This window comes from Juglans regia, chromosome 2, assembly GCF_001411555.2.
Source record: "Juglans regia cultivar Chandler chromosome 2, Walnut 2.0, whole genome shotgun sequence".
Lineage (NCBI taxonomy): Eukaryota > Viridiplantae > Streptophyta > Magnoliopsida > Fagales > Juglandaceae > Juglans > Juglans regia.
The window spans coordinates 13478237-13505999 of NC_049902.1; the positions used below are offsets into that span (position 1 = coordinate 13478237).

Consider the following 27763-nt stretch of genomic DNA (forward strand, 5'->3'; position numbering starts at 1 on the left):
TTTCGACAACAAATCACAAGATCAAAATAATCTAATTAATGGTCAGTTAATTAGAAGCAATAAGCTCAAAATAAATTAGACAAATATAGAAGAAAATTATTTCAAATCAGCATAGAAAAACAAGTATAGTTAAAAACTAGATTACATCATTTTTTTAGAATAAAGAAAATTTAATTCATACTAAAAATTAAATTCAATATAAATAAATTTACTATAATTTTTTAAAAAGAATGAAAGAAAATAAACACTGAAAAAATACTCATGTCGTCCCAGTCCCAGTCATAGCGTCCAAGACCAAAAAGAAAAATCGTCTCTCGTCAAATATGCAAAAAGTCAAAAAAAATATGCTATCTTTCGTCTTTTTCTTCTTGGTTTTACTCTTCCGCTCTCTTTCCTTTTTGTTTTCTATTCCCTCAATTACGTCGTTCTTTCTTTTTCGAAAAAACCAGAATTCAAATTCTTTTTTTTTTTCTCATGTCCGTGCATTCCAGCTTTTCGTCCGCGTGCCAAAAGCTGCTGTGTTCCGTTTTGTGCGTGCGTCCCTTCCGTTTCTTCCCATTTTAAAAAATGAGTCATCCAAATTCAATCGCCCCACATGCGCGCAGAAGCCGAAAACTATGCAAGTGCACACAAGCCATGAAGACCAAGTCAAAGCTGCTATGTCCCGCGTCCAACACCTGCATGCATTTTTCTCTTTTATTTAGCAGTTTTTATATTCAAATAACATCTTCATTTAAATGAGAGAGTTCTTAAACGATAAGCTTGTAAAATTAAGTCTTCATTTTCTTTAAATTTGAAATAAATTTAAATGATAACAATGAAGCCTAAAATCTAAAAATAAATAAAATTAGATTAAAATTTAAAATTAAGAAGTGATAAAATATACTAAATTATGCAAGTCATCATGGCCCATTTATGCTGCCACCCGGGGAGGGGAGGGTGGACGACTTGGGTGTACGCCCCCGCACCCCGATATCGGACGGGGTACCCCTCCCCTGCACACCGAGGGCGGGATGGAAAACCCCAGCCCTTGCACATGTGGGGGCTGGGAGGGGGCTAACCCGCCCCGTAGGGGGGTCGGGTAGCACCCTTATTGGGGCATAATCGTTTCACAGAGAAAAGGGGAGGAGATGATGCCTCAGGCGAGAGAGAAGTTGTTTAGGGCAGAATCGGTTTATTTGTTAGTGAATCCGGCAACTCTAAATAGACAAGTTTTGTACAAGCCATTTGTAAGAAAATGGGTCATTTTAAAAAAGAATATAACTTTTTACATTTTTCATGGTGGGGTCTATTTTTTATAAAGAGAATACATGAGATTTGTCTATTTGAGATTTGTATAAATCATTACTCTATTTATATATATATATATATATATATAAATATATATATATATATTAGCTAAAAGTTGTGATGGCTATCCCATGCCTATACCAATACAGACAATTTTTCAGTCAAGTTAGTTATATTTTAACTTGCTAGATAATATTTTAATGAGCTTTCATTGTAAAACCATTTCATGCATCTCTTCAAGGAGTTTTAAAGTTTGTATTTAGCCAAATCTTGAGGATGCCAAGTCAGCTTCAAGAAGAGAAAGTGTGTTGGATGTCTCAATTAATCGAACATATAGCATAGTATTTTAAACTATGTTGGGATTAATTGGCTATCAGCAGCTATTTTGAAATAGTATAAACAAACAAAAGAAAATTCGATAATCACATAAAGAACACAAGATTTATGTGGTTTAGATTAGGACAAGCCTACGTCCACTAGCGGAGTCGATCTCAAGGAATTCACTATCACAAAATGGAGTAAAGAAGAGGTATGGCAAATCACTCCTTAATTCCAAAAGCCCCAAAACACCCAATCTCAAAATCTCACAAAATGAGTTCTCTTTCTTTTCTCTTTGTTCTAGCCACTCAAAGACACTCCCAATAATAAAATACATAACGTATAACATGTATATATACTCCATGGCGCGAGAAGCCCTAAAATTGAACATTCACTTGAGCGGTGAGTTGAGTGAAGTGTCGACCCAACAATCTGCTTGGCATTGACTCGAGCTGATTGTAGAGCGAAGGTCGAGTAAACAATCTGTCTGGAATTTGCTCGAGCAGATTATTGAACCAAAATTAGCTCGAGCCAAGGTCGAACCACAATCAAGCCAAGTATTGACATTTTCAATAGGAATCAAGCCACACTCAACAAATCTCCACCTTGGCTTGAATTTCATCAAACCTAAAACAAAAAATGAATTACATCAAATTGAAATTCACCATTCGACAACAAACAATCAAAGATGCCCCACCAAAGATAAAAAAAAAAAACAAAACTTCTCCACAACTCCCAAATGGAACACACAATGTCTATCTCTTGAAAACCCATTTCTACCCAAAAGTCTTCATCTCCATAGACAAGTTTAGCAAATCACAAGGTTGGTCCTAATGAAGAGGTTCAACCTCTTCACACAAAAGCAATGCACCACTATACAGACTGCGTGTTTGAACAATGGCTTCTAAATATACATGAAGACTAACAACAAATATTCTCTGCCAAAGTACACCACAAAGGCTGCATGAGCATATCTACCTGCACTCTATTGTGAAGCTCTCCCAGCAACTCTACCTTCTTGCTATAATCCTACTCTCTTTTCCCGTGGAAACAACAATTGAAAAGCTATGGAAGAGAAGGGCTCACCAAATAGCAAGTTGTGTTAACCACTTCACCCAGATCTATAGACAAGCCTGGCAAATCCGAAAGCATATTACGGGCTCTTACACAAGAGTCTGATTAATTCCATTCAACTATCCCATTTCTGTGAAGTGGACCCAACTGTACAGTCTGAAAAATTCTCTACCTTCTTGTCTGTAGATCACTAGCATTATCAAGGGCTTAAACACATCAAACACGTCACTCACTGCTTCAAAAGCAATTCCAGCCTTTCCTCAAAATGGTTATCAAACAAAAATGAGTACAAATGGGGAACCACCTTGCACAAGATGTATCTTGAAAATCAGAAAAAAATAAATAAACTGTAATAAGCCTGATTCTACACTGCTTCACAAGAATACAATGCCAATATAAAAAATAAGCTTCCCTGTCTTCTGATCACACAAAGAAAAAACTGCCTACTCACAAATGACCATGCTCATTTACCCATATGGCCTAATCACATGTGCCATAAACGAGTAATACTTGAATCTAGAACGTCTGAAGATGCAGCTCCACCAATCACAATCTCACCAAGAAGAAAATAAAGACCATCTATATTCTTTATTGTCATTACCACTGAAGAGCCCTTGTAGACTTGAATGATTCCACTTGTAGTTGAATACTGATAACCAAAGGAGTCAAAAATGCCCAAAGATATAAGATTTTTCTTTAAAGATGGAACATGTTGAACGTTAGACAAAGTTCTAACAGTTCTATCATACATCTTAGGGTCGGTTTGAATTCAGAAATGAGATGAGATAAGATAATTTTAGATGAAAGATGAAAGTTAACAAAATATTGTTAGAATATTATTTTTTAATATTATTATTATTGGATTAAAAAAAGTTGAATTGTTTATTATAATTTTTGTGAAAATTTGAAAAAATTTGTAATGATGAGATGAGATAAGATGAAATACTTTCTGAATCCAAACGGGACTTAATCTTGATTGAACTGATCCCAGCAATATGACAAGCCATATCATTCCCAACCAAAATGGAGTCACCGTCGACTGATTTGTAGGTAGTGAGCCAATCTCTCATATGAGACATGTGGAACGTACAAACTGAATCCATGACCCACTTGTCACCAAAACGGTCGCTAGAGCCGCTGACTGTTAGGACAAAATCAGAGTTGTTAGACTGCTCTTCAACGCTAACAACATTGGATGAACTTTTACCTTCCTCCTAATTCTTCAATTTGGGACACTCATTTTTGTAATGACCAAACATATGACAATAGTGACATTTAACATTTTTCTTTTTAAATTTAGAGCTGCCACTAGAATTGCCCCCACCCTGATCTAAACCTCTTCCACTAGATCTACTACAAGAGGAATATTTCACAAAGAAGCCATTGGCTTGATTATTCATAACTTGTACACTCAATTTTGTTCTCAACTCCTTAGAATTCAAAACAGATTTTACATCTGTCAAGGAGATGATATCTCTACCGTACAACATTGGGTTCACAAAATTATCAAATGATATAGGCAACGAACACAACAGAATTAAAGCTTGATCTTCATCATCAAGCTTAATATCAATATTCCTTAGATCCATAATAATTTTGTTAAATTCATCTAGATGATCGGACATAGGAGTACATTCCTTCATTCGAAGAGTGTACAATTGTTGTTTCAAATACAAACAGTTGGTGGGTGACTTCTTCAAATACAGACTCTCCAATTTCCTCCAAAGAACCGAGAAGGTCTTTTCGTCGGCCAATTCACGCAAAACTCCATAGAAAGAGATAAAAAAAATAAAAAAATGCACTAAGAGCTTTCTCTTCCTATTCCTTTGTTCCTTCTCTTCCAAGACTTTCGCCAACCCTTATTGTCGTGACAAGGCCCTCATCTTGATGCACCACAAACTGAAACTATTTTGAACATCAAACTTTTTAACTTCAAACTTTTTCATAGCCATCCCTTAAGATCTTCCACAGAGCCTGGCGCTTTGATACCAGTTTGTTGGGATTAATTGGTTATCAGCGACTAATTTGAAATATAATAGTGGAAACAAATAAAAGAAAATTCGACAATCACACAAAATATATCATGATTTACGTGGTTCGGCTTAGAACAAGCCTACTTCTACTGGTAGAGTCGGTCTCAAGGAATTCACTATTACAAAATCGAGTACAAGAGAGGTATCACGAATCATTCCTCAATTCCTAAAGCCCCAATACACCCAATGAGCTTTAAAATCTCACAAAGGAGTTCTCTCTCTTTTCTCTATGTTCTAGCTGCTCAAAGACACTCCAACTCGTAAAATACATAAAATATAGCATGTATATATACTCCACGATGTGAGAAGTCCTAAAACTGAACATTCGCTTGAATGGCGTGTTGAGCGAAGTGTTGAGTGAACAATCTGCTTGGCGTTGGCTCAAGTTGACTGTCGAGTGGAGGTCGAGCGAATAATCTGTCTGGGATTCGCTCGAGCCAAGGTCGAGTCAGGGACGAGCCAAGGTCGAGCCACACTCAACAAAATAACTCAATAAATTTTGGGGTACCCAATGTGGGTTGCTTAAAAGGGCTCTAAGCCATCTAAATTAACAAACTAAGGGCTCAAACCAAACTATCTTATTTCATATCGTCTCATATAATCATTACAACTTTTTCAAATTTTCACACAAAATATAATAAATAATTCCATTTTTTCAAATTTAAATAACAAAAATAATATTAAAAAATAATATTTTAAAATATTTTATTCAATTTTTAATTTTTAACTTTTAACTTTTATCTTATCTCATCTAAATGAGGTCTAAGTTTTGTTAAAAAAATGTAATTGCATTTAATTTCTTTATTCATTAACATGAATGGATTTTATAAAAGAGATTTAGATAAAATTAAATATTATTTTAATTATTTAAAAGATCTTGAGTGAAAACACAAAAGAGTCTTACTATTAAAGAAATTAGGTATTCAATAAGTTTGAGCCAATTTTTTTTTTTTTTTCTATAGCGTGTGGCATTCAATTTAGGTTTGGTTTAGATAGTAAAATTATCTTAACTAATTTCATTTCAATTCATCTAATTTTTATAATTTTTTTAAATTTTCAAATAAAATATAATAAATAACCTAATTTTTAATTTTAAAATAAAAATAATATTAAAAATAATTTTTATTATCTTATTAAATTTTTAACTTTCCTCCAATCTAATCTCAACTTACTTTTCAAACAGAGCAAGAGTTCGCAAAGCTCGTAGTTACCATTATTTTGACCGATCAGAGGTTTCCGCGTTACCCACCTTATTACGAGGAGGCGGAGGAAAATGAGTGAGGTCCGAACATCCCCTTTATCTGCTTGTGCAACCTCACTGACTGGTGGAATGCTCTTCCCTCTTTTTGCCTCCAATATCCACTCCCTCGCTTTGGCCTCATTCTCCATTGTCTAGTGGAAATCAAATCTGCGTTGAAGTATTTCTCTCCCTCGCCCACAACACACTCCAAAAAGAGGGAAAAGACGAAGAAAAGATTAGCTTTAAAAGGTTATTATGTTGAGATATAAAAGTGCACTTTAGTCAAGATCTGCCGCTATCATAATCTAGACCTTAAAGCTTGTTCTTGATCTAATTCTAACCTTGTGTTTTGATTAATTTTTCAAACAGATGATGGATCGCTATTTGATTTCTTTCGTTGCGGTGCTTTCATGTCTTCTTGGAGGTCTAGATGCCAGTGCCGGTGATGTTGATCCCCATTATAGGTAATTTTGTTTCTATTTTGTCCTAACATTTCTTTGAAGGAATTATGATGCAATAGGTTTGTTCTTTTCTTTTTTCTTAGTTTCATCAATAAAGATTACATTTGAGGTTATTGCATTAAGGTCCCCTTTCTTTGGAAAGGTGGAGTTCTTTGTGTGTCTACGTAAAAGTAATTATGCCCTTGTTTGTGTGCTTTTCATCCATGCATGTTTCCTAATGACATTATCCAGATATTGTCAAAGGAAAGGGCTGCATGATAAACATAATATTCTCACATGTTCTCATCAATCTTTCATAAACCCAATATAAGCCTATTCAGACTTATTTGTTTGAATAAGTCCGATTTGCCAACTCCAGCATGAGGAGATCTTTAATCAAATATATATACTCTTATAGATGATGTGTAATGATTTCGTGCATTATTAATCTATGTATTCAATAGTTTTTAATGTTTCTACATTGTTTAGATTTATGTGAGGACCAAAATATATAACATTGGCCTCTTGACATATTATTACATGTTGGTAATGGTTCAACTAACAGCCTAACTGTAACACACCCCAAATTGCTTGAAGAAAATACACTGAGAATTGCTCTCTTTGAGGGGAGCACCACCAGAGAAAAGAGGAAGAAGATGAGGATAGAAAAGGAAATAGCTTTTTTGATTCAGATTTTGCATATTGACACAAATGCCTCCCTCCACTATACTAACACTCCTCTATTAACTCATGGGCCAGAGGCCAACTTAAACAGGACAGTAAAATAAAGACAAGTTCATAACAATCATAACAAGCAGGAAATGGGCCATGGACCGACTCACATGGACAATATAAATAAACGAAATGGCCACTAGCCGAAACATGATCTACTGGACTAACTCCAACCAACCTAAGCCCACTATGGTTTCAGCCCACTACTAGCACAGTCAACTAAACTGTTATAAACCCTCCCCCTTCAAGCACCTTGCCCACAAGGTGCGGTTATGCTTCAAACCTTCCTTTGTAGCTGAGACAAGCTTTTTTCCATCAAATTCTAGAAGTTCGTTTAGTGTTTTTGTGTGAAATTTGTTGTCACGGAGGTAAAGAGACACCTTAATGGGCCTGAAAGGCTCAGAATCAATTGTGACCTTCTTCACTTTGCTGTTTGCCATTTTAGAATTTCAGCATCTGTTATCTCCTTGCCATCTTTACCTTGGGAGTGCGATCTCAAGTTTTCTAGGCGTTGGAGCATGGTGAATCTCATGAGTTGCTGCAAAAATGCTAGTATGAACTTTTTAATTCCCTGTACAACATCATTTCCAGCTACATTAACGAGTGAGAAATTTAATTGCTTCCCAATTACCCAATCACATATGTGGTCACAAGTAGAACTAGTAGCAGATAATGCACTTGATAGTTTTCTAGCTTTGATAATTGCAGCTCCACATTGTTGAACGATAGTTATGAATTCTCCCTTTAACCATGCATCATCAGCAACAAGCTCAGGGACAGGCTTCCCTCCGAATGTGTTTTCACTGTTGCATGGTTGACATCAGGATACTGGGTCGATGAGTGATTTCCCCATATAACAACATTTTTAACATCTGAAACTTGAACATTTAGTCCTTTAGAAATATGACCCAAGGCTCTGTTATGATCGAGTCTAGTCAAACATTTACTTATAAAAAAACAACATTTTTCACATCTGAATCTTGAACATTTAGTTCTTTAGAAATATGGCCCAAGGCTTTGTTATGATCGAGTCTAGTCAAACAAGTGATGTTTTTCTCAGGGATCAATGGTGCAAATTCCTTCAATATCAGTGCTTGGTGTCTCCTTGGTTGGCAACAACCAAAACCTTACAGTTTGCAGCTGCATGCTTTTCAAGGGCAGAAGCCTGAGACTTGTAAATTGACACATTTTTTGACATCACATCTTTCCTCTCCATGTCTTCTTTCCTTGGGAACCCACCAACCATGATTGCAATGTTAACCCTAGTGCATGCCTCAATAACATCAGTCGTAGCAACAACACCTTTAAGTAGAGGAAATGCAGCATCCACCAACTCCATTTCACCCCATTCGATGCCTCTGCAGCAGGTGGGATATCAAGCATGTGTAGGATTGCAGGTTGGTTGGGACCCAACATCACTTCCCTAGCAATCATAGGGACGAGAGCATATCCGATTTGTCCTGCAGCTCCAGTAACGAGAACACGAATTGCTTCTTTCGCCATTTGATCGAGGTTGAGGGGACTAGGGTAGGAATCGGTTTCAACGAAAGAAGCGAATTGGGAAGAATAAAAGTAGAGCACAATAGATAGTAGGCGAGGAGGGAATCTCAGGACCATTTCATTTTCTTTTCCTCTATCAAAAGGCCAATGAGGTGGCAATACATCAAATAAATGAGGAGCAAAAAGGTTCTTATGTGTGAAAAGGGCATGCTTCTCACTATTCTTAACTGGATGCAACACACCAACATACCCCATAAAGGCAGATCATCCACAAGGAGTTCAAGCCAATAATTGTTCTCAATTGTATCCCTAAACTGTTTAACCTTTGCTTCATCAAGATCCAAAGAACAAATGACAACCTTCTCCACGTTTTTTTAACTTTATTTGGATTTGGCTGTCACTCAGTTAATTTCCACCAAATAGCTGAAACACATTCTCAAACACAAGTAAGATTGAGGATGTGACATTGTCATGTTTTAACCCTCTATCAAGCATTTCATCAAACAAATTTTTTGATCTAACAAATCCCTACACTCAACCATTTTCACATGAGTAGCGTACCTTGGGAAAACATAAACTAAACAAAGGCATGCCTGCAAGTGCAAAGACTAGTGGAACAAGGTTGCCAGTACCACTTGATCCAAAGAGCTTTTGCTCATATTCCTAAAGATCCTCTAGCTGAATGGTTAGTGAGGCAACAAGAATAGGGGCACTTTCTTCAAGCACTCTCTATAATATCATGAGCATTTCTTCAAGTAATTTTGGTCCCTCAACCTGCTAGAGCAGCACATTCCTCTGATTCGTAATTGCCATATCCAAATAACTGAATGGAAACCACGAAGCCTCCAAGCTGTTACACATCTTGAACCCTGCACATGCAAAATTCGGCCTCCTAAAGTTGTAATCTCTCTCAAACGCCAACACAAAGTTCCTACTACCTTCACTCTCATCCTTGCCCAAACAATTATTTTTCCCTTCAGTTGGGATCTGAGAGAGTGTATTATCTGAGGCAAGACTGCTAGGGCACCTAAAAAGGCAGGCCCATGCCTTGTCATACTCCTCCTTCCTCTCTTCTTTTAGTGTCTTTGAATCTACAAGGTTCGACGGGGAAAGAGTTTTCTGAGGGGAGCAAGCACAGTGAAAGCAGTCGTACACCATAGGTCCTAAAATAGAGCCTCGTTCAACTTCATCAATGCCCATAATGCAAGGCTTCGATGCCCATTTGAGTAGAGAAGCATCTGTTTTTCCACCATTGTTGATAGGAACGGTAGGAGGTGCCAGGCCATTGCAAGTCGTGCACCTTGCAATGTGGCTGAGATTGTGGGTTCTAGGATTGAATACGAGACTGATGGGGACAAATGAAAATGGGTCTTCAAAGATTTCTGAGAATGGAGGAAAATATTGGTTTCTAAGAATGGTTTTTCGGAGCCAGGACAGAGGGCTGCAGAAGGTTTTGTGGTCATAGAAGAAAAGGGAGTGTGAGAAACGGAGACATTGGAAATTGACTCCACCGGGATCAAACTCCCAAATATGAGAATATGAGCATGAAGCTTGAGGCTGGAGTGGCAGTGGTGCTCTTTTCCATCTCTAAGAAATTCCCAAAACTGCACATCTCTTTTTTCTCTCTAGCCCTTCGCTTGTTCTATCTCTCCTTCTTCGGGCTCTATCCTTGGTTTTGGAATTGCCAGTGTTGAGACCAGGCACAGAAATCTCGTGGTTACCTTTGATAGTTTCGCCATTAGGAATCCCAATCTGGATCTGAGAGAGGCAATTTTGGTCGAAGGGGCGATCTAATTAGGAATCCGCCGCTGTTAGTTCTTCCTGCACCGCACAAACCTCATGCTCCAAATAGCTTAAAATTTCATTGCAGTTGTTCCTGAAATCTTTTAACTTTTGTAGGATAACTTGGCATCTTTCTTGTGTTTGTTCTACTTGCTCCTTGATTTTGTGTAGAGATGCAATAATTTCTTCCGTGGGTTGATAGCATAGAGACTGGTGTCTTTTCTGATACCAATTTGTAACACACCCCAAATTGCTTGATGAAAATACACTGAGAATTGCTCACTTCGAGGGGAGGACCTCTAGAGAAAAGAGGAAGAAGATGAGGATAGAAAAGGAAATAGGCTTTTTTTTATTTAGATTTTGCATATCGATACAAATGCCTCCCTCCACTACATATACTAACACTCTATTATAATGGGCCAGAGGCCAACTTAAACAATGACAGTAAAATGAATACAAGTTCTTAACAAGCATTAAATGGGCTATGGTTTGACTCACATCGACAATGTAAATAAACGAAATGGCCACTGGCCGAAACATGCTCTACTAAATTGACTCCAACCAACCTAAGCTATAACGACCCGGCCCAATAATTCTAAGGTCGGAATATTGATAATTTTTATTGGGCCTAAATTATATTTAATAGGCTATATTGAATAAGCCCACGAACGATCAATTATTGAGGTTGATTAGGAGTTTTAATTAGGTTCAATAACTAGGTTAAATCTCATTTATTATCTATTGAACGAGTTAGACTCCTTTTAGAATTTAAAGATCGGTCATTAGAAATTTATTTCAATTTAAAATATCACTGATTAAAGTCCCTTACATAGTCTCAGTCATTGCCAGTCATACATTGAATGAACTATTAGATCATGTTTTAAAATTCAAATTTTCTTCTTGAATGATCGCGACCGAGTCCAACTCGAACTCGAACTGGTCGGCACCCTCTCCCAGATCTCTCTATAAATATCTTCCTTCCGTGTCTTATTTGGAAAATACCATAAGCCTCTGTAAGTGCAGTGGCCGAACCCAAGATACCCAGTCCAGCAACGTGCGTGTCCCACGTTCACAACGCCAATAGCCGACTGCATCATTCCTCTAACAACATCTCTCACGTTTTCTCTGTCCTTCTAGTTCACGTGATCAATTTCATGCCGAAAATATTGGATTAACGCTGCGAGATACGTAACTTGATTATAAATTAAGATTAGCATACGTTAGCTAATTATATATATTATTATTAAAGTCAGTTCTTTGAAAGCTAGTGTTTATGTACCACTCATGTCATGATATTTGCAAGCACGTTATTCATCATGTTTTATTTTGCATATTATAGTTATGTATGTATTATGCATCTCATGCATTTCACGTTGCATAAGACACGTAAACTTCCATAAAATCAAATGTAAGATTATAACAATTTGATAAGATGACCATTTAGATGCATGGTACCAATGCGATTTATGGGTGAACGTGAAAGCCACAGACTTAAGCGGTCCACAATAGTATGCTAGAATACTATTAGCGGCTTCCCTTGCACCGCTGGATGTGTGGCAAGTGCACAACATTATACACAGGGTTAAGTGTGTGGGCTAGTATGATAAGTCAAGTAAGCCAAGATACGTCATGCATGTCATAAGCATACGTATAAATAATCATGATTTTAATTCTCAGCATATGAAAAACCTTATATTAAGTATGTTTACGTTATGATAAGTTTCTTATTGAGTCATCGACTCATTTTAGTTGTTTTATGTTTTTAAACCACCCCAGGTCAAAATATTTATGAAGCTAGAGCTGCAGGACGAGACTTAGTCCAGGGAGGTGTGACAGTGGCCTAGATCATGTACACAGATGTTAAGTTATGATTTTATAACACGGACTTTGAAAAATTTTAATAAATACTTCCGCGCACTCTCATATATGATTTCAGTATTTTTAATAAAGAATGATTGTATTATAGGAAATCTTTGTACGCGACGCTTCCTTTAGAATAAAAAAAAATATTTTTTAGTCAAATTCAGTAGTAGCACTCCGGCTTCCCTGAGAATTTCTAGAAGTGATTTTATTTTTAAACTTGGGGATCGTGGTATTACATAAGCCCACTATGGTTTCGGTCCACTAATAGCACGATCAACTGAATTGTGACACTAACCTATTTGAATCTTTAAAGGAGAGAGCAGATCCTGGATGGACCTCTCCCCCCCACAGCAAGGTATTCAATAATTACACTGTGAAGCTTGAAACAAATTCTTGAGTGCAGGGTTAATTGAAAGCTAGGTCCCGCAAGTAATTGTAAAAATATCGTAAATAGGGACATCAAACCATGCCTATTGATAACTTATTTTTACAACTTTATAAACGTTGATCATTTATTTTTAAATTTTATTTGCTTACGAAATTGAACAATTTTGTGGTGTGGACCATGTGGCAAAACCACATGTGACTGGTCTCAACTAATGGAAGTTACAAGGTAACAATCTCAAACACTTAAAAAATTTACTCTTGCTTAGTGAATAAGTTTTTCTCTTACTGCATTTCATGAGGACTAGGGTGCAATTTGAATGTCCAGCCTCATTAAATGAAGAACAAAAGAGGGTATTGGAATTTGATCGAAGTAATTTTGAGGGAGAGAAATGATCAAAGATAAGGAGCGCTCAATGGAGGAGCTCAAAAGTCTCTTCTTCAACATGCTGTTTCTGTGGACTATAGCTATAGATTCCAATGGTCTTAATGTTCAGCACTTTCTTGTATCTATTTCTTCTTCACCTAGATAGGCACTCACTCTTGTATATGTCTTGTGTACTCAGGCTTCACCTAGACTTTTATTCATCTCAATAAAAAAAAATTTCTTACAAAAAAATACCTCTCTTAAAGTAAATACAGCTAAAAAATTATATACTCATAAAAATATTATTTTATTTTTTAATTTAACAATTAAATTACAATTATTTTTTTCTTAATGATCATATCTTTCCCAAATAAACAAACCAAGCATGCATGTAAGTTTCTTAACTTCTGATACTTGAGGAGAAAAAACAGTAAGTGGAAGAGTATATTTTCCAATGTTACCAGAACCAATCTAATCGTTGGACTGCTATCTATGCTCTCAGTGATGGCCATTGCCAGTCCTCATCAATTCCTTGATGAGTAGTCTAGGGTATCTTTAGATTTGTGCAGGTATGGGTGCTTATTTACTCCAACCTTGTTCTAATCCTTTATTAAACATTTTGTAGGAACCACTGGCGTTTTTTTATTGTTTCCTTCTCTGAAGCATTTTGTGGGCCTCTTATTTATTTATTTAAAAAATTACATTTGATGGAGGGTGTCAATTTATTTTTTCTTAATTTGTGGGGTTTAGATTTTCTTTAATTGTTCCATTGTTCCATTGTTCCATTGTTTCTACTTCTTTTAAAAACTCATTTGCTAATATATATATATATGTATATAAACTCATTTGCTAACAGTTTTCTTCTCTTTATTTCCGAGAGACATTTCTTTAAACGCAATAAATCCAAATGATTTGCTAGTCTTTGAGCTGAAACCAGATAGATGGTAATTGTTGTCCTAGGAGATTTCCTATCTGCGTAACCTTGTTCTGATATCCATGTGTAATAAACAGCTTTTAATAATCTTTGGCATTGTGCCAGTTCTCATATTTCACACAATGTCTACCTTAATTATGGACTTCATCAAATGTAATTAATATTAAAACAAGATCTGATCGGAATAAGATGAAGAGCTAAAGCGTTTGTATTTCCATTTTTTATATGGATTTGTGTTGTCACGTCTCTATAGTTAAGTTTCACAAGTGCCTTGAATATGACCTCTTGTCGTTGTTTTCTTTTATTAATTTAGTTTTATGTTGGTCTTTGCATGACAGTTATTCATGCGGATAAAATTTGCCTTTGTTTACCTTATACAATTATCATATTATTTTTTGTTTTGATTTTTAGAGCTTGTGTAAAAACATGTGAAGAAATTGGATGTGTTGGTCAAAGATGCTTTCCAGACTGCAATTTCTCTAAAGAAGGTGTCTCCAGTGATGGTCCATGGTACATGCAAGAACCCCTTTACATGCAGTGGAAACAAGGGGATTGCCAAAGTGATTGCCGTTACTATTGTATGTTTGACAGAGAGAAAGAAAGAGAAGCATTGGGTGAGGGCCCTGTCAAATACCATGGTAAATGGCCATTTAAGCGTGTGTTTGGGATTCAGGTTTGCCTTCTGATAACCTAAACTAAATATTTAATATGGAGTTGGTTTTAGATGCTAATATATTTATATCTTGACATGTTAATCAATCAGGAGCCTGTTTCTGTAGCTTTCTCTGCGCTAAATCTTGCAATGCATTTTCATGGCTGGTTATCCTTTTTCATCCTTCTATACTACAAGTTGCCCCTGAATATGAATAAAAAGGCGTACTATGAATTTGCCAGTTTGTGGCATATCTATGGGTTTTTCTCGATGAACTCCTGGTTCTGGAGTGTTGTTTTCCATAGTCGGTAAGTTCTTTGTGTTCTAATTTTGTTTTCTTTATTCTTTTATAAATATAGGCATGTATATGAATGTGTGCATGTTTGCTTAAATCTTGGTTTTATACATACACACATCAATAATTATATTTACACAAATACATAAACAATTACACATTCAGACCCACATGAATACATGTTTAGTTTGATTTTAGTTTGTGCTCTCCTGCGCTTAGAAGGTTTATCTGGCTCAATGGCCCTTCAACTAGGATGATGAATAATTGATGCTATTAGCTGCATAATCTGTCTAGATATTTTGTACTCTTTACTAAGGCTCTCAACTTGTCAATGCTGGATTGAAACTGGATTTGTAGATGGTTTTTGTTTTTTACCACACTAACCTGTTTTAAAATTTATGTAACATGTATAAAGACACAGGTCGCTGTTAGTCCCACATAAATCCAATATGTCTACCTTGTCGCTAGAATGTGTGGATGTCACCAGAAGATTGTCAATATAATTAATGTTGGTAACAATGCAATCAAACATAACACAATTACTAGAAATTTAAATTAGAATGAAACCGGTCAGGGTCAGATGTAGAAACTTTGCTCAATTTTAAGGAAATTGCCCTTTGTAGATGTAAAAATCCAAAATGGCTCAAAATAGTTGCATGCTAATACGGTTGACTCCAAAGCACCATCAAAGAAATACTTTTCTCTGCCCAAATATCGTTAAATATATACTTGTACGATATTTAAGTCTCTTTTTACATCTATTTTTTGTATGAGGGATGATACAATTGTGTATATTTGTAGCCTTATGGGCTGTTCTAGATTAACAAAAGTACAAGAGTGATAGCTGATTTGTTCATATAAACATCATGTCCATTATTGTCATGATGGGAGTTAGAGGACAAGCCAGTCACTCTCTGTTTAACAAATTGAAACTGCAGCATATTCTTATGCCCCAACTCACTTTGATCTATATTATCATAATTATAATAATTTAATTATTAATTGAGTGGTATCAAATCCACCAACAATAGTTTTTTTACTGCTTCAATTTTTCTTCTTCAAATGACATTTATAACTATCTGTTTGTTTATACAAAAAAAATGTTGACAGAATACCATAGAAAGAGTTTAGATCACATATAAAAGTCTGTTCGATGTTTACTAGCTATATAGATTTATATATTTTGTTTAGTAATAATCATTAAAAAGTACTGAAAATTTGATTAATATGAGAAGAAACTCAAGTATATGTGGTCAATTTCTGAAAGCTCCTTGATGAATCACAATCCAATATCAATTTAATTTACAAATTAAAAAAAAAAAAAATCCTGGAACAGAAACCCTTCTGATGGTGACAGACCACGTACTAAGAACGGAGAAAGCAGATTTGACTTCAATAATGAAGTTTTCAATGCCTTCAAATGTACAAACTTTCCTCCACATTGTCCACATAAGGCAAAGTGGAGCAGCCTTCCAAATTATAGAAAGTATAGAAGCTTATAATGAGAAACAGTTATAAATTTATGCTAGAAATTTATGGAACTGTTAAAACGTTAATTCTCTGATCAAACTCATAAAATGAGAAACAGTTAGAAACTTTGCTAATTCCCTAGCTCACCCACCACAAACGAGAAGGTAGCCACTCCGGCAACTGAATGCAGTATTATAGCTTTATGTATTACTGCTTGTTTTACTGCCATTTTCTTTTCTAATTTTCTGCTTACGTTTCATCACACTTCTTATCATTATGATTTCCTTTTTAACTGCAGAGATGTGGAATTGACAGAGAAGCTGGACTACTCTTCTGCAGTGGCATTACTTGGGTACTCCCTTATTCTGGCCATCCTAAGATGTTTCAATGTGAGGAATGAGGCTGCCAGAGTCATGGTTTCTGCTCCACTGCTCGCTTTTGTGACCACCCACATATTGTACCTGAACTTTTATAAACTAGATTATGGTATAATCCCTGTCTTTACATGTCCACTATCTGGGCTTAAAGTTATCTTTTATAATTATATGAATGAATTACATCTTTTTCTGTTTATAATTATGGTGAGATATTTCTGGTTATTCACTGGTAGGGAGTTGATAGAGAGAGCATCTGAATGAATTACATCCTTTTCATTTTCTTTTCCTAAGTTTTCCTGTAATTAACCTTTTTTTTTCTCGTGCTATTATGACGACTTTATTTCTAACATTTGACAGGGTGGAACATGAAAGTTTGTGTTTTCATGGGTGTGACCCAGCTTCTCCTATGGGCAATATGGGCTGGTGTCACACGACATCCGTCTCGCTGGAAGTTGTGGGTGGTGGTTGTAGGTGGTGGCCTTGCAATGCTCCTAGAAATCTATGATTTCCCTCCATATCAAGGGTTTGTGGATGCTCATGCTCTTTGGCATGCCACTACTATCCCCCTAACCTATATTTGGTGGAGTTTCATCCGAGATGATGCTGAGTTTCGAACCTCTACCCTGCTTAAAAAGGCAAAATAGCTTGTTTCAAACTGGCAAAACCTTGTAATACTTTGGCCATGATTGAGGCGTCTCCGTTAATGTTACTTTGTTCCACCTTTTAAGAGGATGCTTGGCTTGAAATCATACCCAGCTGAAAAATCATTTTTATCTGTTGGGATTGGTCTGTATAATGGAACATGAAGTTGAGCAAGGTAGCGATTCAATTATTTTCTTGGATGCTGATAAAACTTCTCGATATTATATTAGGATACATCTCAATGGTGCCACATGCCATCATCCCGATTGAACTGGGCTGAGATGGGGGATTACATGTGCCCCTGCTACTGCTAAGCCTCATCTCTTTTAAGAAGAGGATTTATTTTTAGGGTTGTCTTTGGATATAAGGATTTGGATTTAGATTTAATTTGGATTTGGATTTTACATCAACCATGGATCTAAATCTAAAATTTTAAAAATTTTTTCTACCACTCTTCCCCTCCTACAAGCCCTTGTCCATACAGTATTTTCTTTATTTTTTTCTACTTTTTTTTTTATACTAGGTTAGAAAATTTAGGGGTGTATAGGAATTGAAGGGACCAACTGTCACTGACAAGAATCAGCCACTAGAGTCAGGAACCGGCTAGAATCGGTCGGTTGGCGATAGGAGATGCAAGAAATCGACGTCGGCCGGTTTGGTCCTAATTTGAATCAGGTTCAAACCATCAAACTGGCTGATATAATATATATATATATATATATATCTTAGGTAAAATGATGTCGTTTCAGTTAAATGATTTAAGTGATGTTATTTTACACATAACGTATAGAAAAATATATATATATATATATATATAAGTGAAACGACGCTGTTAGGTTTAATACACAAAAATGCGTCGTTTAGATCTAGGGTTTAATAACCCCTCCCCTCCCCTCCCTCTTCTTCATCCTGATCCTATTTCTTTCTTCTCTCTCCTCTCTCACATCGCAGCCCTCCCCTCCCCTCTTCCTTCATGCCGCTCAGCCTGTCCCTTATCTCTTCGAGATCTCTCATCCTTGGCCTGTCCCCCACCTCTCCAAGCTCTCTCATATCTCCTCTCTCCTCTTTGAAACGTCTTTCCGAGCTCTCTGTCATTCACGATTTACCTCTCATCTCTCCCGTTTACCTCTCCTCCTGCGGTTTTGTTATGACTTGTGATTTTGTTGTGAATTTTGAGTTGATTTGTTGTGAATTTTAGAATTTATTGTGAATTTTGGTTGATTTGTTTTGAATTTATGATGTGAATTTAGGGATGGGTTAGCAACCGACGGACCAATTGTTGAACCAATCGGTACCGACAGTAAGATTCCGGCCGATTCTCTCTCTCCCTGTCAGCCGGTTTAGGTCGGCACCATCCTCTTAATAAACTATCAGTGTGGTTTTGGTTTTGGACCGAAATCACACCGAATTAATTTCAATGTATTTTTTCTTAAAAAGATTTTAAAAATTTGAATCTTAATATATAATCTAAACAAAGGATTCAAATTTGAAATAACTAAATCTAAATTTTACATACCCAAATCTATCCACCAAGATTGTGTTAGGCGGTATTGTTCCGAACAGCTGCCGTCGACGGGTCTTAAGTTGCATGTCGTTTTTGAATTCAACTTTGCTACTGATTATTTTACATACTTCACATCACACTTATTTTTATTTTTTTATTTTATTTCTACTAAACTAATTGTTTTCATCTACTTATCATCCATACATTACATATTTACTAAAGAAAACAAAATAAACGTAAAATAAAAAATCATATTATATGTGATGTACAAATGGTGAATAAAATTTTTCTTTTAAATTTTCTATATCTTGCGAGGTGTTTAGAAAGGGTAGTAATAGGATTACTATCTTATTACTATCCATCTACTACCCAAGTGTATTTCAAGTTTTTTTTCTTTCTTTATTATTTTCTTTTAAGTATTTTTTTAACATCCTTAGTTATTAAAAAAAATTAAAAAAATATATAACTTTACTAATACTCACTTTTTTAATTATTAAGTAAAATAAAAAATTAAAAAAAAAAGTAGTAAATGGATACTAGAATCCATATCATTATTCGTTTAGAGCATTATTATTGGATTGGTCAAATGCATCTTTAAATTTTAGCTAATATCACATGAATTTACATTTGCCTATTCCATTTAAATTCAATCCCCACATTGGATTATCCATTTACTCTCTATATAATAATAAAATATTATTATTTTAACAATTAATTAATTAATTAAATTTATTTTTATCACATTTTGTAGTTCTACCAATTAAATGTTAATAATAATTATATTCTAATTAAATTAATATTAAAAAAAAGTATTATTAAATGTTAATAATAATTATACTATAATTAAATTAATATTAAAAAAAGTATTATTAAATGTTAATAATAATTATATTCTAAATGTTAAATGTTAATTATATTCTAATTAATTTAATTTGTTTGCTTGGAGTGAGAAATTAATATTTTAATATTTGATGAAGCAATTGTAGTTAGCTATATTTGATGAAGCACTGTAGCTGAAATCCAAATTGTTTTAGAGATACCCAATCCAATGTGGAGTCTTTTTGACACAGATTATCTAAATTTTAGCCATCCTTCACCTTTGGCTAAGCCAATGAAAATGCTCTTAGAAATCCTCCTGCAGTAGAATTTGACCCGTGACCGTGTGGTCCAAGAAATCTTGGAGATAAAAAACTGTATACTCTGGATTACAAGCTAGAGTTTGACACGTGGGTTGCAAGTAATAGGAAAAAGAAGTAAAATTGAATATAAGAAAAACAAAAATTTTATGTACAGTCACTTTTATATATTTTTTATACACTTTATTAATATGATTGGTTCAATTATTTTTTTAATATAAAATAATTATTTTATTCAATTACATCAATAAAATACACAAAGAGTACACAAAAGTAACTATATATAATAAAACTCTTTACTGGTGACAATTTGTGTTTACAGGTTGTGTTTGTATAGTATTAAATTATAGACATTTGATTATATAAATCAATTAGAACACAACCTGTTGAATTAAACTGTTAGAATTTTAAGTCCTAACACAATCTATTAACATGTCGCGTCACCCGTTTTAATCTTTTTAATAATTAATTAGAACTAAGTTAACACAACACTACTCATTTCAATATGTTTCATATAAATAGATTGAACTAACCCACATAATCCATTTGATCTAATTAATATAATTTTAAATAAAATTTAAAATTTATATTTATTAATTTTCATGATTTTAAACGAAAAATGATATTTGCAGTTATAGAGTACGCAAGTTTTTCCATAATTTATAAAAAAAGTGAGTAGATTTGAAGCTTACATAAAAAAAAATTATTTTTTTAATAATGAGTTATATTTTCTTTTAAAAAATATACAAGATTTATATATCTTTAAACTGTACCTAATATTTAAAAAAAAAAAATCGCTTATCATTAATTCAATGGATATTTGACTATTTGTTACTTAATTCGGGGGAAAACTCCCTCGTGCATACAAATGAAAGAGAGAGAAATTGATTTGGGCTAGAAATGACTAAATTTAGAAGCCCAGCCCGATTAGAAACCCTAAAATCAGGGCGTCACGAATCGCATATGCCTTTCAGCACCTAATATATTCTCTTGTATCCTCTCATCTCTTTCACCCTCGCTGCCTCACTATTGTAGACGGCTGAGGCGACTCTCTCTCTCGCTCTTACCTGCGCGTATTTTCCAAGCAATTGCTCTAGATTTCTCTTTTCTCAAATTCCTGTTTGTCTGAGGTCAGTGCTTCGGTTCTTGTATTAGATCAGGAACTTTTTATCTCCTTTTCCACCTCTTTTTTTGCGAAATATTTCTCAGTTTTTCCCGATTGCCAAACTCAGCCTACGATTTGTGCGTATCTGATTTGTCTTGGAAGGTCGTTAAGTATTTGACTTTTGTTCTTGTATTCAGCTTTGTGAATTTTCAGCAGAGTAATTTTTCTTTGCTTAGTATAACTGTTTCTCGCTAGGGTCAGCGGAGGACTTTTGTATTTGCTTATGATGTGTTTATAGATCAGATTTCATGCTTTTCTTTGAGATGCTGTGGTATGTCAGTTTCGGCATCGGTTATAACTGTAGTATTGACTCATGGTAATTTTTATTAGACGTGAGAGTTGTCGTATAGTGAAAATAGTGATCGCAGGTTTTATTGTTTGGTTTCCGGCTACTTGTTTGATTGCTACATATTTTCTTTTTGAATGCTTTATTTGATTTGAGGAGAACCTAGTTACGAATTCAATAATTGAAGAGGTTTGTTGAATATTATTTTGTTGAAATTTACGATGACAAGGATAAACTTCTGCGATTAGGTAAATGATTGTTTTTTCTAAACTTAATCCATTTTTTTTTGTAAATTTGATACCTGATTTTCAAAAGTAGTCCTCAAAGTAACCACAGCTTTTAATTGGATATGATTTTTCAAACAAGTTCATGATTTTGTTAAAAACTACTAATTTATGGAAAATCTCGGTTTTAAAATTATAAACAGCGAGAGCAAATGTCTAACTGAGTTTACGTTCCATATTTTTCTTGAGGAATGGATGAAGACATTAAACTACTTTATTATGTCTGTTCTGATGCTTGTTTCCCAGTGAGTGTTCTGCCATTTTTATTAATGCGACGTTTAATTGTTTTGGTGGGCAGGTGCTATTTGATTATTCAAGGTTTTTTGTTTGTCATTTGAAGACTAGTCAAGATGGTAAGTGCCTTCTATCTTAATAATGTTTGTTTGGTTTCTAAATTTTCTTTGTATTAACGGTGCATGATCTGAGTGGAGAAATATGTTTACACTTGCAGGTGAAGTTTACGGCTGATGAGCTCCGTAGGATTATGGACTACAAACACAACATTCGTAATATGTCTGTTATTGCCCATGTGGATCATGGTATGGGATTTTACATATATTTTCTTTGTTCGTATAACCTGACCAAAATATTGGGCTTGTGCCATATTCATGGCTACTGAAACACATGAATGGGTCTTGACAAGAGAGACATATGGATGGTTTATACTTCTAATTAAAGTTGGGGTTTTTTTTTCACGGGATTTCTCTTTCTTTTTATTTTTCTTTATTTTTTCTTTTGGGTTTATTAGACCTGTTCTAGTTGTGCTCATTTCATCATATTAACAATGGTTAATATAACGTGCTATCCTTGTTTATCTGTCATTATATTACATCTTTAGTTGGCTTGATACAAGTCTTGATGTTCTTATTTGCCTCCTCAACAGGGAAATCTACGCTTACTGATTCTCTTGTGGCTGCTGCTGGTATTATTGCACAAGAAGTTGCGGGTGATGTCCGGATGACAGATACCCGTGCTGATGAGGCAGAACGTGGCATCACAATTAAATCTACTGGTATTTCTCTCTATTATGAGATGACTGATGAAGCTCTGAAGAGCTACACGGGGGAACGAAAAGGGAATGAATACCTCATCAATCTCATTGACTCTCCTGGGCACGTTGACTTCTCATCTGAGGTTACTGCTGCTCTACGCATTACTGATGGTGCACTTGTGGTCGTTGATTGTGTTGAAGGTGTCTGTGTCCAAACAGAAACCGTACTTAGACAGGCCTTGGGAGAAAGAATTAGACCTGTCTTGACAGTCAACAAGATGGACAGGTGTTTTCTTGAGCTCCAGGTTGATGGAGAGGAGGCTTACCAAACATTCCAGAGGGTTATTGAGAATGCAAATGTCATCATGGCCACGTACGAAGATCCCCTCCTCGGTGATGTTCAGGTTTATCCTGAGAAGGGGACGGTTGCCTTCTCCGCAGGTTTGCATGGTTGGGCATTTACTCTGACTAATTTTGCCAAGATGTATGCCTCCAAATTTGGAGTGGATGAGGCCAAGATGATGGAACGACTCTGGGGTGAAAACTTCTTTGATCCTGCTACAAGGAAATGGACCAGCAAGAACACTGGGTCTCCTACCTGCAAGCGTGGTTTTGTTCAGTTCTGCTATGAACCTATCAAGCAGATAATCAACATTTGCATGAATGATCAGAAGGACAAGCTGTGGCCAATGTTGCAGAAGCTTGGTGTCACCATGAAGTCAGATGAGAAGGATTTAATGGGAAAGGCATTGATGAAACGTGTCATGCAGACCTGGCTGCCAGCTAGTAGTGCCCTGTTGGAAATGATGATATTTCACCTTCCGTCTCCTGGCACGGCCCAAAAGTATCGTGTTGAGAACTTGTATGAGGGTCCCCTTGATGATATTTATGCTAATGCCATCAGAAACTGTGATCCCGAGGGCCCTCTAATGCTCTATGTATCAAAAATGATTCCTGCATCTGATAAGGGTAGGTTCTTTGCCTTTGGTCGGGTGTTTGCTGGTAAGGTCTCGACTGGGCTGAAAGTTAGAATCATGGGTCCCAACTATGTGCCCGGGGAAAAGAAGGACTTGTATGTTAAGAGTGTGCAGAGAACTGTTATCTGGATGGGGAAGAAGCAGGAAACAGTAGAGGACGTGCCTTGCGGTAACACGGTCGCCTTGGTTGGGTTGGATCAGTATATCACCAAGAATGCTACTTTGACAAATGAGAAGGAAGTTGATGCACACCCAATCCGTGCCATGAAGTTCTCTGTATCGCCTGTCGTGCGTGTGGCTGTTCAATGCAAGGTTGCATCTGACCTTCCGAAGCTTGTTGAAGGACTGAAACGTTTGGCAAAGTCAGATCCTATGGTTGTCTGTTCTATTGAAGAGTCTGGAGAGCACATCATAGCTGGTGCTGGAGAACTCCACCTTGAGATCTGTTTGAAGGATTTGCAGGATGATTTCATGGGTGGTGCAGAGATTATCAAGTCTGATCCTGTTGTATCCTTCCGTGAGACAGTCCTTGAGAAGTCTTCCCGTACCGTGATGAGCAAGTCACCCAACAAGCACAACCGTTTGTACATGGAAGCACGTCCCTTGGAAGAGGGGCTTGCAGAGGCCATTGATGATGGCCGTATCGGTCCAAGGGATGATCCTAAAGTTCGTTCCAAAATCTTGTCTGAGGAGTTTGGTTGGGATAAGGATCTTGCGAAGAAAATTTGGTGTTTTGGCCCGGAGACTACTGGCCCTAATATGGTAGTGGATATGTGTAAGGGAGTTCAGTACCTGAATGAAATTAAGGATTCTGTTGTGGCCGGGTTTCAGTGGGCTTCTAAGGAAGGTGCATTGGCTGAAGAAAACATGAGAGGTATCTGCTTTGAAGTCTGTGATGTGGTTCTACATTCCGATGCCATCCACAGAGGTGGTGGTCAGGTCATTCCAACTGCCAGGAGGGTTATATATGCTTCCCAGCTGACTGCCAAACCCAGGCTTCTTGAACCTGTGTACTTGGTGGAAATACAAGCTCCTGAACAGGCACTTGGTGGTATCTACAGTGTTCTTAACCAGAAACGTGGGCATGTGTTTGAGGAAATCCAGAGGCCTGGTACCCCTCTTTACAACATCAAGGCATACCTGCCTGTCGTTGAATCTTTCGGATTCTCAAGTACGTTGAGGGCTGCAACCTCAGGGCAGGCTTTCCCCCAATGTGTCTTCGATCACTGGGATATGATGTCATCTGATCCCTTGGAATCTGGATCACAGGCAGCAGTGCTTGTGACAGACATTCGCAAGAGGAAGGGCTTGAAGGAGCAGATGACCCCACTTTCGGAGTTCGAAGACAAGCTGTAAAATTCAACAGATCATTATTGATCAAGTAAGTCGTTTTACCCGTGGAGCAAGCAGTTATAAACCTCAGTGAGATTGATTGCCAGGGAATCATCCCTCAACAGCCTCGTTGCTCTCTCTTTCGCTTTAGTTTTTGTGTCCTGTTTTTGAAATATTGTCATGGTAATGTGTCTTAGTGGAATCAACCTCCATTGTTATTGTCGAGTTTGATCTTTAAATATTTCTTTCCAAGGACAGGATGTAATTTCGTATTGAGTTACATTTACTATGTTTTGAACTATTCCAACTGATGGTTAAGTTATTTAGTTGCCGTGACATGTGACTTTTACTACCTTTTATCTTTCAAATGTTATGTATGTGATGCACAATAAACAGTTGGTGGAAGCCAGTTAACATCCTTTTTATGTTTTGCCATTGTCGCTTTACATCAGGTTTGCTGCCTTTTTTAGGTATATTCATGGAATGTTTCCCTTTCTATAGCTGTAAATGCAATTTTTGATTTGGCGTCAAAGCTTTAGATACTTTGTTCTGTTGCAAGTTGGCCGTCAAAAATTGTGGATTCTCCTTTCACAATATAATGGGATGGGATGGTGAGATTGCATTGTGGGATAATTGAGGAAAAAGAAAAAAGTTGGAGAGACAAGGTAGATGAAGTTACGAATTGATGAAGTGGAGTTACAAAGTCTAATTAATCAATTAATTTACAAAGTCTAAGCCATCAGTCTTTGTTAGTTGTTTATAAAATAATGTTGAAGATTATGGTTCGTCGTTTGGCACCAATATTGAATAAAATTATCTTCGGAACATGATGTGTTTATTTCAGGTAGAAGTATTTTTGAGAATATTTCTTTGGCCCAGGAGTTGGTTCAAGGCATCAATAGGATAGTGCGAGGGGGAAACGTTATGTTGAAAATAAATATGGTCAAAGCATGTGATCGTGTTAACTGGAACTTTCTCCTAGAGATCTTGTGTAGATTGGGTTTTTCAGAAAAGTGGAGGAGTATTATTTTTAATGTTGTTTCATCCTCTTTTTATTCGGTGATGCTTAATGGATGTACCAAAGGATTTTTCAAGGCGTCGCGTCACGTGGACTTCGACAAGGTGACTCCCTTTTTCCTTATTTATTTTATCTAGGAAGATTCTCTCTCGTATGCTTCACAAAGAATTTAATATGGGTCGTATCAAGCCTTTTCATCTTGGTGAAGGCACTTTGATTTCACATTTGTTTTATGCGGATGATATCCTGATTTTTGCTAATGGAGGGAAAGCATCTATTTGGAACCTTATGGGAGTCTTGAATCGGTATGAGTTGATGTTCGGACAATTGATTAATCCAAGTAAGTCTTCGATGTTCTTATCTTCTTCTATTTCGATTGATCGCAAAAATGGTTTGAAGTTAATGTTGGGTTTCGAGGAGGGTCGTTGGCCTTATACAAATTTGCGTTTTCCTTTAATTGTGGGCAGTATGAAAATCCAAATGTTTGACCCTCTCTTGGCGAAAATTCAAAAAAAGTTAACTGGTGGAAGAGTAAACTTCTTTCTTTTGGTGGTAAAATTATGCTCATCAAACATGTCTTGAACAGTATGCCTGTTCATATGCTCTCAGTCTTGAATTTGCCAAAAGGTGTGTTATCAACGATCAAGAAATTTTTTTCTGATTTCCTATGGGGATCTTCAATGGAGATTCGAAAAAGGAAGTGGGTATTTTGGCAGAACATTTGCTTGCTGATTGAAGAGGGTGGGCTGGGTATTCGGGATCTTCATGAAGTCAAAGAATCCTTGCTTATGAAATTTACATGGAAATTAATTAAAGAACAATCGATGTGGTCAAATTTTTTTTCTACCAAATATGTGGGAAACTCTCACATTTTTTCTGTGATGCAGATTCGAAAAGGTTCTAGGTTCTGGAAGGGGCTCATGGAGAGAGTGCCGAAAATCCTAGAGCATTCAAGGTGGATCATTCAGGACGGGAGGACTAAGTTCTGGTTGGATAATTGGCTAAGGGGAGAGGCCATTGATTGCATCTCTTCCTGTGGTTGACAATATTAATATGCAGGTAGTGGAAATCTTCACAGTAGCTAAGACCGAACATGCCTCTATTATGGGAGTTAATTCCAGAAGACGTTTGCGGTAAAATTTGGGACTCTGGAGTTCGTATACGGCAGGGAGTGGATAGTTGTGTTTGGCAACCATCGATTGATGGAGTATTTAGTACCAAGTCAGCTTGGAATTTAATTCGAAAACATGAGGATGTTTATCCTTGGAAGAAATGGCTTTGGAAGAATTGGTTGCCAAAGAAAATATCATTTTTTGTTTGGTGAGTTAAGAGGAGGGCAATTCCGGTTGATGACATTATCCAGCATTTAGGTATTCCTTTTGTTTCGAAGTGTTGAGTGTTGTGTTCAGCCACAACAAGAGTCTTTTCAGCACATTTTATGTGAGGGCGGAGGAGCAAAAAAAGTTTGGCAATATTTTGCGGAAGCTTGTGGTAGGGCTGTGCAGAAAAACCGTAAACCCGACCCGTCCGAATGAATCGACCCGACCCGCCCGATAACACACGGGTGAAATGTATTTTCGGGTCGAACCCGTAAAACGCCGGTTTCAACCCGCCTAAAATACACAAATCATACCCTAGCTCTCTCATTATTGATGGAACTGTCTCGACTCTCCCCAC

General features: G+C 36.4%; 2 protein-coding genes and 1 pseudogene across 2 annotated transcripts; 2 read left to right on the plus strand and 1 right to left on the minus strand.

Moving 5' to 3' along the window:
- The first annotated feature begins 5870 nt into the window (after positions 1 to 5870).
- On the plus strand, positions 5871 to 17580 carry LOC108987179 (post-GPI attachment to proteins factor 3). The gene is made up of 6 exons (XM_018960057.2): positions 5871 to 6204; positions 6325 to 6419; positions 14369 to 14630; positions 14721 to 14917; positions 16673 to 16860; positions 17109 to 17580. Exons 2-6 carry the CDS (start codon positions 6325 to 6327, stop codon positions 17393 to 17395), a joined length of 1029 nt encoding a protein of 342 aa, XP_018815602.1. The 5' UTR covers positions 5871 to 6204; the 3' UTR covers positions 17396 to 17580.
- LOC108987181 lies at positions 7494 to 8992 on the minus strand (annotated as a pseudogene).
- Positions 17581 to 21003: 3423 nt separating the features above from the next.
- On the plus strand, positions 21004 to 25498 carry LOC108987172 (elongation factor 2). The gene is made up of 4 exons (XM_035686468.1): positions 21004 to 21163; positions 22067 to 22121; positions 22220 to 22307; positions 22652 to 25498. Exons 2-4 carry the CDS (start codon positions 22119 to 22121, stop codon positions 25090 to 25092), a joined length of 2532 nt encoding a protein of 843 aa, XP_035542361.1. The 5' UTR covers positions 21004 to 21163; positions 22067 to 22118; the 3' UTR covers positions 25093 to 25498.
- The last annotated feature ends 2265 nt before the right edge of the window (positions 25499 to 27763 follow it).

Excerpts from the sequence above, each read along its gene's own strand:
- LOC108987172 (XM_035686468.1), top strand. Across the intron at positions 22,308-22,651 it reads TATTGCCCATGTGGATCATG|GGAAATCTACGCTTACTGAT; the intron begins GTATGGGATTTT and ends CCTCCTCAACAG.
- LOC108987179 (XM_018960057.2), top strand. The coding sequence starts at position 6,325 with ATGATGGATCGCTATTTGATTTCTTTCGTTGCGGTGCTTTCATGTCTT. Across the intron at positions 6,420-14,368 it reads GATGTTGATCCCCATTATAG|AGCTTGTGTAAAAACATGTG; the intron begins GTAATTTTGTTT and ends TTTGATTTTTAG. Across the intron at positions 14,918-16,672 it reads AGTGTTGTTTTCCATAGTCG|AGATGTGGAATTGACAGAGA; the intron begins GTAAGTTCTTTG and ends TTTTAACTGCAG.